The sequence below is a fragment of the Nomia melanderi genome, chromosome 1, assembly GCF_051020985.1.
Source record: "Nomia melanderi isolate GNS246 chromosome 1, iyNomMela1, whole genome shotgun sequence".
In the NCBI taxonomy this organism is placed as follows: Eukaryota; Metazoa; Arthropoda; class Insecta; order Hymenoptera; family Halictidae; genus Nomia; species Nomia melanderi.
Window position 1 is genome coordinate 28,885,035 of NC_134999.1, and position 12,879 is coordinate 28,897,913.

The 12,879-nt window shown below is 34.1% G+C and overlaps 1 protein-coding gene across 4 annotated transcripts in view; it reads right to left on the reverse strand.

The window, feature by feature from the left end:
- The window catches only part of LOC116428623 (uncharacterized), a 29,630-nt gene that overhangs the window by 9,647 nt on the left and 7,104 nt on the right, over positions 1 to 12,879 (reverse strand). For 2 of the 4 annotated variants that reach the window (XM_076373037.1, XM_076373043.1), the window contains one exon: positions 1,906 to 2,066. The exons of 1 other annotated variant lie outside the window; for it this stretch is intronic. In XM_076373037.1, the coding sequence (XP_076229152.1) occupies positions 1,906 to 2,066 (161 nt within the window). The remainder of the gene's footprint in view (positions 1 to 1,905; positions 2,067 to 12,879) is intronic. One more of the 4 variants, XM_076373038.1, reaches the window with a different exon arrangement.

The following is a 12,879-nucleotide window of genomic DNA, read 5'->3' on the forward strand; positions in this document are numbered from 1 at the left end:
ATTAAAACTTTCTGCATATGATATAAAAGTACGATAAATGTAACGTATAAAACCAAAATATAGCAAATAAAACATTTAGAAACTGTAACAGTTAAATAAAAATCCTATCAAAGCAAAAATAAAGTAAGGTTTTATTATCACTTGTACTGACATACGTACGACAAGGGTGTCGTCAACCCTTTGTAGGTTATTTTAACATTTATACTGCACTACATAAAATTGCAATAACTCGGACTATAACTTTGTGTTTCTGGGATAGTCGCTGTAACTTAAGTATACGTAATCCTAAAAATGGTAATACGTTGCTATAAAACTTGACTTTTGAGTTATAATTTTATTACTTAAAATGATATCTCAGCATCAACTACTTATTTTCGATCATAATCAAATAAATGTTCAAAAACAGTAAATATTAGCTTATATCTAATAAAAGTAATAGCAACCTTCAAGCAATGAATTCAATTTCATAGTTCTGTTATGTAAGTAAATAACATTGCATTTCAAAAGCAGATTAGAAATTTCTTCTACCAACACTATAAATACGCATTAAAAATAACAACTTCGATCCACAAAAATTACAAAAATGCGTTCACAAAATTTTGTGCAATTTTCAATGTAATCAATTCCTTTAATAATTTCCCATCGATATCTCTTTAATTTCACTAACAAATAAAAATTCAAATTATTGTTAATCAATAGATTAACTACTCTCTCACCGATTTCAATAAACTTTAGATTATGATTTTTAAATGTTTCACTCCATAATTTCCAAAAATCTCCTACTTCGAATCCAGTGATCGTCTACGAAAGAAAAAACTCTCGAAAACATGGACTTCCACAAAATATTCAAAGATCATCGAAACCGATGAGGAAGTAATTTACAAATCGTAATCTACAAATTCAAAATTATCCAAATCCAAAATTACTCGCGCAGCACATACCTAACCCTTTGCTTTATAGTAACGAGTGAACTTTGTGCTGCAGATTTCTAGATTAATCGAACAAAAATCAATTTTTCTTATTACACATACATTTAAGCGAAACACTATTTTGCTGTTTCCAATATTTCACCTTTGAAGTTAACGTGTGCTTGTAATAAATGAAACATTTCTTCGCGTTTCTTGCAAATCATTGAAAATAAAATTAGTTGGTCGAGCCTAACCCCTTCAGATCCAACGCACATTATAATGTTCACTGTTCTACTACTTCAATATCTGAAAATGTCAAAATATTAAAATATCAGTAATAATTCAATACCAAAATATTAAAATATCAATATTAATTCGGCATCAAAATTGCGTATTGATCCTATTCCTATCAGAAAATTAGTATACCACCATTATTTTATTCGAAATGATGTCGCTGCTAATGATGGACTGCAGGGCGGTCCATGTTGTTACATAAATGAACATAATTCTACATAAAACTCAAGTCTGAAGCAATTAATCGCGAAGGAAACCGTATGGCAAGGGGTTAAAAATTATGCGTCAGGGAATCGGCGAACACGACGAACATTTTCTCAAAGAGCGCCCTATAAACATTCACCCCCACCCCCGAGTGATTCGGTTAATTTACAACGACGTAATTTCATGCGTCGACACGCCTGAATTTTACAACATGCAAGTTCCCCTTCTCGAGGGTCATATAATATGAACTGAGGGACACCGTTAGTACAAGCGGAAGCGGCATTTTCGGTTGGCGAACCCTCGAACACGACAATTAAAAATCAACACACTTCCGCGTGGAGTACGCGTATCGCTCTCCGACGTTTCCGTTGAGTGGTGACCGGTGCGGGGGTGGCTAGGGGGGGTGGAAAAGCGTGTCGCTGAAATCACGAATGCGTAGTATTCCGGGGGGTTAATATGCCGTTAGTGGAGCAAAGAATGATAGAGCTGCGTGGCTTACTATGTTGAAGTGGACGAAATCGATCCTTAGCTGGCTGACCTGCCTATCGATCTTCCGTACGACCACTGAACAGTTCATGGGCCAGTCAATGAGGTTGGGGAAACCAGGGCTGATCACGTAGGTCAGATTATTTTGCACCTCCTCCGCGCAACTTGCCGTGACTTGCGACAAAAGAAACAAACCAAAAAGAAAAAAAAAGAAGAGAAATTGAACGACACGAATACAGTATTCTCGCGATTAGTAGCCGGTCCGATCTGCAGGCCTAGTGCCCGATAATCATCCCCGCCACTGAGGGGCGAGTCCCCTCATCAAGCCACGAAGCTCGACGGCCGAGCAGTTGTAATACGATACGTTGTTCAGCGGTGTTATATCGGTGAGACTATTAATGCAATGATAAAGCTTTTTTTATAAAGGTCTCTTCGTAAATGAGGCTTTTATTAACGCGTTTGTGGGATTCTCCTCGTTGAAACGAGACCAAACATGACGTACTTTAAGTCAAAAATTACTAGAAGAATATGAATTATTGTAATTTATTAACTGGAACTAATGTACCAGTTAAAAAGACTGGTCTCGGTTTTCTTGTTTGGCAATTAATTTTGAAAATAAATAGTTTTATTTGAATACTATACTAAGTGTCTGAAGAAACTGAGAATAATTTATCGTCACAATTTTTATAGAGGTCACGCACCGATCATATTAAATACTCGGTAGTTCTATTGTTAAATAAGTAAACATGTTCCAAGATATATCGTGTTTGGTCTCGTTTCAATCAAAAAACCCTCACAATTCAATTGATAAGAGTTTCAGTTAATAACACTGATAAATGAAAAAGTTTAACATTGCGTTAATATCCTCTCATTCATCTGTTTATTCTGTTCGATCCGATCTCTTGCTGTTCCATTCGCGTCGTCCTTTTCCACAGGGGACAAACAGAGCGCTCGGCTCGGATCTTATCTAGACTTGTCCCGATTTTCAGGTACTAATCGCGAGGACACTGTAGAGAGGAGGATAAAGGGGTGGAATGGGACAACGACAGGAAAAAACGTGAACCCTGGGCAGTACCGGGGCCGAAACCGTTTCCATGCACGACAGAAAATATTTGTTCTACGGAGAACACCAGCTCGAAATTATTGATCCAGTTTCAGCCTGTTCCATGGCCGGGAAACAACGAATTCGAGTGCGTTCATGTGGTCAGACCGCGTTACGATGCGGCGCATCGATAAAGATTCTAGGCTTTTTTTCCCTCCGGCTCACTGTGCCGGCACCGAGTCCGTTCCGTGACGGCGAAGTTTCGCGAGTCGATTACACGGAGGGGAATTTAAGAACTTTCGCGTCTCTAAACGGAGGGGAAAATGTTTTAACCGACCGATCGACCGCGTCGCTCGCCGGCGAAACGGTTTTTGGCTGGTTCCTCTTTTTCTGTTTTCCATTCTTTTCGGTTAATTCCCGTCAAATCACGGGATATCGACGACAAACAGACGGTTTAACGAGATTTCTTTATTCGAAACCTGCTCGGACTTTTAATAGAATGAATGAATTGCTTTCTGTTTGTTGTTCCCATGAATTGTTGCACAACAATCCGATGTCTACTATTCTTCTTTTCGTGTTGTTTCAAATAAACATTCTAATGCATTTCGAATGGCTCGCAGAATGCGTAATTTATTTTCGCGCGTATCCAGCTGGTGTTTTTTTACGGGGAACGTCATAACTTTTAAGTAATCACCTGTGTTCCGTGTATTTTTTTCGAATCACGAATTTTCGTCGGTTGATCGCTGGTAATTGTGAAATGACGAATTTTCATCGTCTAGATAGATACGTATTAACACTGGAGCTATCAAAGGTTTAATATGATTAATATGTAATCCTTGTAAAAATTGTAACAATATATTTATTTTGTTCTTTTGTATGTTCATTATAATATTCAAATGAAGCTATTTATTTTTTATATCATTTCGGATATTTAATACAGTTATGGTATGAATAATACTAAATAAGAATACTGAAACCTGTCATCTTGAGTACCGTAATTTTAGTGTTTAGAGTAATTTTGTACTTGTATATGTGATTGTCGGCACACAATTATTATTCTAGATGACTATTAGGAACTACGTAAAATAGGTGTACATCAATTATGTGCAAACATAACTAAAGAAAATTGATGTTCATCGAAATAGTCTGTCCAATATGTCGTTCAGTGCTCGCAAAGATTAATAAAGAAATATTTCGGGGAGCGGCACAAGAATGATGGTATGCTTCCTCAGTAAATGTATCAGAAAATTTAATTAAGCGGCAACGCACGAAAATAACTGCGAGATATGACAGATAGTAATGTCTTTCAAAATGTTTGCTCTAATGTATGGGAAATATAATATCGGAGCCATATAATTTCATTTATGTTTGCTCTGTTAATTTATCACTTGTTATAAATAAAATAGCATACTTTTTCATTGCTGTGTATTATTTCCTTGTCGGTAATATTTAGTGCCATGTAAATGTTTATAATACATTATTGTCAGATATAACTCCTTTCTATAAAATTATAAAATTATTGTAGGCATGTATTCCCATTTGAGTATTCCATTCTGTACAGATAAGATTAAATTGTTACACATAATTTTACTAATTTATACTGCAACGTCGAATACATAATTTCTTTACGATTGAAACATTATTCTAGATACTTATATCTTCCTTTTTAATTTAGTAATTTTATAGATTTTTCTTTACACTATTTTATCAAGAAATAATTTAATAAAATCTATTACATTACTTAATATAGTCTAATAAATTTATTTATAGTAACCTAAAAAAACATTATCGCGAATGATAAAGGTTATAATTATAGAAAAAGTCAAAAAGTCAGTTAAAGAAAAACAATTATTCTTAGAAAATTATTTTTAATTAAAATTTTAAATGACGTCCTTTTGCATTTTCAATACAAACACTGTTAACTTGTCGTATGTGTCTTAACCCCTTCATTGCGTTAACAGATCACAAGTTCTTATTTTAAGTGTGTCATAAATCCATAAAAAATCAAATACTAAAAATATCAAGTTTCAATGTCTTTCATATTAATAAATACAGCTTTATCTCATACAAACAACATTATTTTTCGGCCAAACGTTGTTACATGATAACAAACTTCCTTGAAAATATAAATTTAATAAAATTAATTAAGCAGATATATCTAATCTTTATTAGTATCTTTATTCCTCGTCAGTAGCGTCATAAAGAAATTGTAGCAGCATGGTGCCATTATTAATCCCTTGTTTTATAACATGTCAGACTCGTGGTGAATATTTTAAACAAAATTTAACAAGCATGAATATTACTCGACTCTTTCGGATTCAAATTAAACATTATTCTTCTGTTATAAATTATTATACTTTTAACTAAAGATTGACGTAGAATATGCTTAGCATTTCATTCTCTTTCTTAATAAATTATTAATGTCAAAAAACTTGTATCGATCATAGTTGAGAAATAAATCGTAGCGCAAGGGGGAAACTTTTTCAACCAGCACACGCGGATTCCGATGAAATTTATGTGGGACATACAGTCCTTGATCAAAAGATTAGGGCCACCATAAGTTTTACATCACATTTTTCGCGATAATCATAGTATTGAAGATCCAAAAGATAATTTAATAATAATTTATTAAAATTAATTAAATATAATTAATTTAATTTAAATGCTCTACAATTTCTAATGAGATACAGACGATATTTTCTAAAACTAACTTAACGAAAAATCACGCATAAATGAAAGAGCAAAACTTTTTTATTTCCATATTTCACACATTGTTGTTTAAGATAAATATTAAACTTTACAATTTTACTGTCAAATCAACTGGCGACTAGCGAGCATTCTTAATCTTCTCAAAGATGACATCAATGATGGTCCTGACTTTCTAATCAGAGACTGTTGTTCTCAAGAAAATATTTAACACGTATTTTTCTTGTCAGCCAACATCCACTTTGAAAGGGTGAGAACAGCCTACAAAGTTGAGGCATGAAAGTTTATTTTCTATAATATCTCTGAAACTACGGGGTGCATAACAGAAATCGAAATTGTTCGTTTCGTGATGAACAATTTAAAGGAACAATGTTCGTCTTACATCCCCTAGTTTCAGAGATATTGTAAAAAATATAATTTCAAGTGTGTTTCCAATCTTTTAAAGTGGATATTGGCCAATAAGAAAAAATACGTGTGAAATATTTTCTTGAGAACTATGTCTCATAAAAATTTCATCGAATTCGGCGTGTGCTGGTTAGAAAGATTTCCTCGCTAGCCAAGCATCGTTTCGTATTTACGATCCATTTGAGAATCGACGATGTATCGTATTCACTTTTCGCATCCGCTTTACGTCGCTTGTATACTCACGCAGCGGACACACCGATATTTTCACGTAGCCGTGGTCGCGATAACGGGAAAAGAAGTCACCGTACTCCTACAACAGGGAAACCGTGACAACGGTACACGATGAATTATGATACGCAACCCGATAGCACTTACACACCGTGTTTACTCGTAAAATGGGACAAAGATTGATACCAAGAAACCAGTCCACCGCCAAAAATATGCGAAGATCAATGATTACGCTCGGAGATTGAATATTACGTGCCATATACGTAAGTACTTATGTACCTGCCTACACGCCACGTGTGTTGCCCGACGACTTCTCGCATGAATAATGGCAACAGATCGTGACAAACAAGAGTTGCTTGAATTTTCTAGTCGCTCCGTTAGGGAATCGTCCGGCGGGCAAAACTTTTGTGTTAGTTTTGCGAGGAATCTTCTTGGAAAGGAACTTCGTTAAACCGTAAATTCCGATACTTTTAAAACTGTGCAGATTTATAGAGTACCTTCGCCCTTAAAAGCTGTTATTAAAGGGAAACGGGTTAATGCTGTCATTGCTAAGTTTGTGACGAAATGACGCGAGAGAACTAATGTGCTCTGCGATAAGGTTATTGCTACTGATAATCCGAATGGATGTACCCAGAAATTGTTGTAATTGTTTGGGGCACTTGCGTGTTATACGGATGACCTCTTTTTTAAATAAAGTGTTAATGATAATGGTAATAATAATGAAATATTAACATTTTCGAATTTTTAAAATTTTTGAAAACCTTCTTCATGAAAAAGGTGAGTTATGAGTCGTAGTCTTAAATGCTAAAAAAACGGAAACTACGTATGAAATTGCCATTATTTGAATAATTAAATTATTCATTTGTGGCTTTCGAATTTGAATATCAAAGTTCGAGGTCTCCGTTATGGCGACACTCGACTGCAAAGGGTTAATAATGTTACAATATTAAATAAATAGTGACCAAGACCTAACCCAAATGACTGACTAATGAGACCTTTAGTTAGAAAGCAAAGATGATCCCTATAATAAGTATATACATATCCTATTTGTTACATTTTTTAATCTCTTGTCCAATGGTTTCTTCCACAACTATTCTTGATAGAACTAATTACGATTCATAATTCATTAAAAAAGAAAGAATTTGATGCTTTTTATATATTTACGTTCACTCCAGAGTGAATTCAATTGAAAATTTTCGTCACGAGCCTAACAGAATATTATAAGATAAGAAGTTAACACTTTCAGATTAAGATTTCCGCACGAAAACATTTCTTTTATAATAAAATTGAACTTGTATTCACTTATGCATTTTAAAAACTGTAGTAAACATAGGATTTTTGAAACACAAAACTCTGCACGAGAAAACTTTAATAGAACACCTTCTAAATAGTGGTAATGCGTATAACGAGGTATTAATTATGCTATGAATGCGTAATACCCGCAGTCTGCTAACAAATTGACAAAGGAGTATGAGCTGCAGGAGACTCGAGTATTATGCGGAATTTGCGGACAAAAGAATTATAATTTAATAGGTCCCGTTTTCATTAAATCATTGTTATTAAACTCCTTATTCGGTAAAGAACCTGTAACGTGGGAAGGCGTAAAACATCCAACGTAATTAACTATTTTCCCGCGGATTTATTAATCGCAATGTGACGCTCTTTCGTAAGCAGCCTCGAGCTCCGATAATGAGTTCACATTCAGCCATTCAAAGGTCGCTTAAGAGTCACAGGGACTCTATTCAGCCGGCTCCGACCCCGAGGAAATGGTTAGCAGTTCCACACGGACATTTTTCTCTCCCTTTCGTTCGGAAAACAAGCCAGTAGGCAACTTTAAAAATTTATAGAACGGTGTCTCTGCGGGAAGCAATAACTCGTTAGGTCTTTAAGACCAAACCTTCTCATTAGGTGGTTCCTTTTATCTCATTTCTTTCTCGCTTGCTTCAACCTCTTCCCTGTGAAGCAGTAATGTATGAACGACTATGGCCGGTGATCTATAACAATTAATCTCAGTTCGAAGTTACGAGGATTTACTTATTCATTTCTTCAAAGAAAGAGGAAAACGGAAAAAAGTACACCTAATAGTAAGCAATTAGGAATAATTCACTTGTTAAATGAAATGTAAAACGAGTGAAACGTTTGACGGTAGAGTTTATTATGATCTATCATTGTTATCGAAGTAGTGTTTCGAAGATGGTATTTTGTGTACTTTTAACCAGTTGACTGTGTTTGACGAGTACACACTTCATTTTTTGATTTTATTGTGCGCGAAACAAGAGATATTTTAAAATAAATTCCACAGTTAACAGATTAATGGAGGATAATTTTTTCCTGTACTAATGTGACCAACTGAGCTAATCGATAATGGCTATTTTTCAAGTAATAATTTAATACTTTATACAATAATATTAATAGTACCTACTACATGCATGTCCACTATTTCATAATTTTATCAGTTATTGTAATTTATATCACATTGTAAATAAACAAGGGGATCAAGCATTTTTCTTATGATTTTCTTCACAACTGCGCACATCAGAAAATTTTATTATTAATAGCTTTTTATTATTAATATTTATTTTATCATTAATGTTATTATTATCAATAATTCACAAAGATATAATTTTAAATGTAAGGAATATAATGGCACTTACATTTACTAATTTCCATTCAGAATCTTTGTCACAGGACTGACACAATATTACAAGACCAAGGGATTAAAGATAAAACATTTATAAATATTCTATCGAAGAATCTGAAAGGAAACAAATCTCACAAAAATTCACCACTTCATCACTGAAGAAAATCAACCCCTTATCTTATAAAAAAGATAAAAAAATCAAATTAAATATTCTTCTTTTATTATCAATAATTATATTTTAAAGCAAACGAAAGTGTAGAAAATACCTAGGATTTTTCTGTTTTCTTCAATAAATTATTAATAGTACAATTTTAACGTACCAAAGTTCCTGTGAGGTACTGTCCCCATGAAACAAGAAAAGTGCACTTAAAAATGAAGACCGAGGTATTCGGAAACTGGTTGTAATCACGTTCCCATTTCAACGCAGTGTATTCTACGCGCATAATTACGTATAAAGTGGTCAGATATAAAACACCACGATGGTTAATGTGTTACCGGACGAACCGGTAATAAACCAGCAATAAAATGACGAGACCTGACCCACCTTCTTCCCAAATTCAATACTTTCTCTCCGATTCATTCATAAAAACGTTCGGTTACTGGTAATTAAGGGAAGAAAATGCAGCACAGGCCAATATTTCTTCGACGGAATCGATAGTAAATGACATAACGAATTCAAGGCTGACAATTTTATGCGTTCCCCTTGCTGGAAATCGTCTAGGCCTTACCGTTATAACCATCAATAGTCGACGAACGATTTCTCTAGTTTTATTTTGAATAGTTCTTAGCTAAAGATAGTGTTACGTCTAAAAATACTATCTTAATGCTAAGCACACGATCATTGATTTATAAGCTCGTGAATTTTAAAGGAATTTATTTGGTGACCCATTGACGTTGAAAGTGAGTTTAACTGATTAAAGAGTTCACTTCTTTTTTCTGATGAATTAGTAATTAACAACAAATTTTAATGGTTACGAAAGGTTGTATTGAATATTTGAATTTCTGACAATTGAAACTAGTATTTAAACTTAATTTTTAACTTATAACAGGGATAAGATAATTCTAAATGAAGTAACTATGAAATGAAGCGATAAACGACGAAAAGATGCTTGCCTTACTTGTCAATAAAGCGGCACCCCTATTAATCCTTATAAACCGCGGGGAAGCTCCCTTTTTAAAGGTATTAAACCGCATGTTATTTATCTTACTTAAAATGATAAATAAAATTGTTCGTTGTCGGAAAAAAGAGTTGGAAAGAAATTTGGATTAATATTTCTAGGATTAAATTCGTTTAAAATTTAATATAGAAAAAAACAGCACGATAAAACCTGTAAATATGGTATTTACTACTAAAATTCGTTTAAATAGAAGCAATCTTATAAGCTTAAATATAAATATCCATTATTTAAATTATATTGCTTCATTAATGTTGGAATCTTCAAGGGTAATTTTTCAAACTCACAAATCGAAAAATTTTAAATCGGATATAATTTTCTTCAAATAGAACATTCACGAAAAATCATATCTTTTTCTGGCACGCACATTCCTTAACACGTTCGCTACCAGGGTCACATATTTGTGACGGCCGTAATCCTATATTTTACAGAATGAAAATGAAATTAATCATACAGATATTGTTATTAGAAATTATAAACTACGACATTATATTTAGGAACTGAATGACTCCTTTCAGTTTTATTTTCATAATATTTCGTTTAGATTTATTAGATTGAAGAAAATATTATAATTAAGGAGACCGTCACCGAAGTAAGCGCTGATAGTGAACGTGTTAAGTACATATATGTAGGTATAAGTTACTGTAGTTATAAGATGTGCGTTCGTTGGATAAATATTATATTTATAATACAATATCAAATTTACTTTCAGATTAAACCACCTGTAATATTCTTGAACACACTCGTCGACTTTAGGAGTAATTCAGGGAACGCTCTTCTAATCACTAAAGTTTGGATGCTCGCTGTGGTTGAACATTGTTCTAACGTTAATTGCTCCTTTTGAATTGTCTAGACGCATGTACTGATTTCCCCTGCAGTTAGGAACACTACCGCCCTTGAGATATTTATCGACGTGTTCGGCTTTTCTTTGCGAAATTAGGTATGGCCGGATGTATCACGGCTCTGTTTTCGAAAGGAAAATAGATTGACCGTACCCTTCTCAATGGCAATTGACGCATCGTAGGCCTACGCGTACCGGAAAGGCGACATTAATTTATGGTCCAATATCCTTGAACAAGGGATCTTTGCGAAACGTCCTGCGTGGTATACGCGACGAAACGAAATCGTGGGATCAGAAGTTACACAATTTGGGACAATCCTCTAAATTAGTGATTCATGCTCTCGAACCCCACCGAGGGTTCGAGGATTTTAAAATTCATTGCGTAAAAGGATGCTTATACAAAACAATTCTAAACTTTATTAACTGTATAAACTGTTCGTCTAAAATTGTTGTATAATTTCGTTTATTCACTTTTTGCATTATCTTCTTGTTTCGTTGCTTTTCTTAACACTCAGTCAACTGAATAGGGGATCTCCCATTGTTCACTTAGCAACGCATTGCCTTTTATTTTGTTCATTTTTTTCTTTTGTTATTTAATAAGTCTTGAACTGAGGTTATTTGTAATTCATCAAATATTTTTCTTGTTTTTATCAAAGTTTTTAACTAAGTCAGTGAACGAGTTCAATTATAATTAATGAAAAAGCTATTATCCATTTTGTCTTCAACTCTACGCTTCTTAAAATTTCTGGTACAATGTTGTCCCCTTATCGTTTGACTATATTCTTCTAATTGACACTCTAACGTTTCCTTCTTTTCAACTAATACTTTTATTATCATTATTATCAAATACAACTGGTACTTTTACTATGAACTGATCAACGATCGAACATTATTATTGTCATCGTTATTACTATTATTATTAATATTTTATTTCTTAGTACTATTTCTACCGACGGTGTGAAAAGACACGTTTCGAAACTTTAACTGACACTTATTTCCTGAGTTTAGTCGTATATTCTGAATTGACTTTCCGACTTTTCCAGTAACGATTATAAACTCAACTCTTTGCCTTATGATTTGTTTCTCAACTGCACTGGATAAAGTCGTTAATAATTTACTAAAAAAAGAAAAGAATTTCATACTTATTTTGTGTCTACGTTTACTACAAATTTTCCAAATTGATAATAGACAGGTAATATTTAATTTATATTAAAAATAAACAAATGACATTTAGACTTGTCGAATTCAATTTATAATTTTCATCAAGAATCTGAAATGTTATCATAAAGCAAGGGGTTAATTATAGCAAATGTCCAAAATTCAATTGAGGAAAAATGATTAAACCGAGAAAATAATTTTAAGTTAAAATTTCAGAAAGTGTCTCTCAACAGCTTCGGTAAGAATAGTGTCAAAAACAAGGAGAACCCGTATAATACACAAACATCCAAAAAATTGAGTGGAAAAAGATGTGAACCGATCAATCAGCCTCGCATTCCTGAGCCTAGCCATAACCTACCGATCTCCTAGCAGTACGCTGAAGCTTGGCCAACCGGAAGTCTAGATCTAACGATCGTACTCGTGGCCTTGGAACGCGATCTCGGAAAAAGGCATTGGCAAAAAGGTCGACGAAACGTGAAGACGATCTTACATCTGGGACAAGCGAGATGCCGAGAAATTAAGTAACTGTATAACTTGTGCCGCACATTCTCCCTCGGCGCGTCAGTCTGTATCAAGCGTTCATCTCATTCCTCCTGTTCCCCACACTCTTTTCCGCGTTCAAGGAGAACGCGTTCCATCGAATCGTTCTTTTCAGTGCATGTTTATCGCAATACCGTTAACCAAAATCGACGCGCGTCTAACCGATCTGTCGACCAAATGGTAAAATCGAATGACGTCGGACAATCCGAAGGGGCCGACACCGATAAGTCGCTATCGTCCTCCTTTAATGC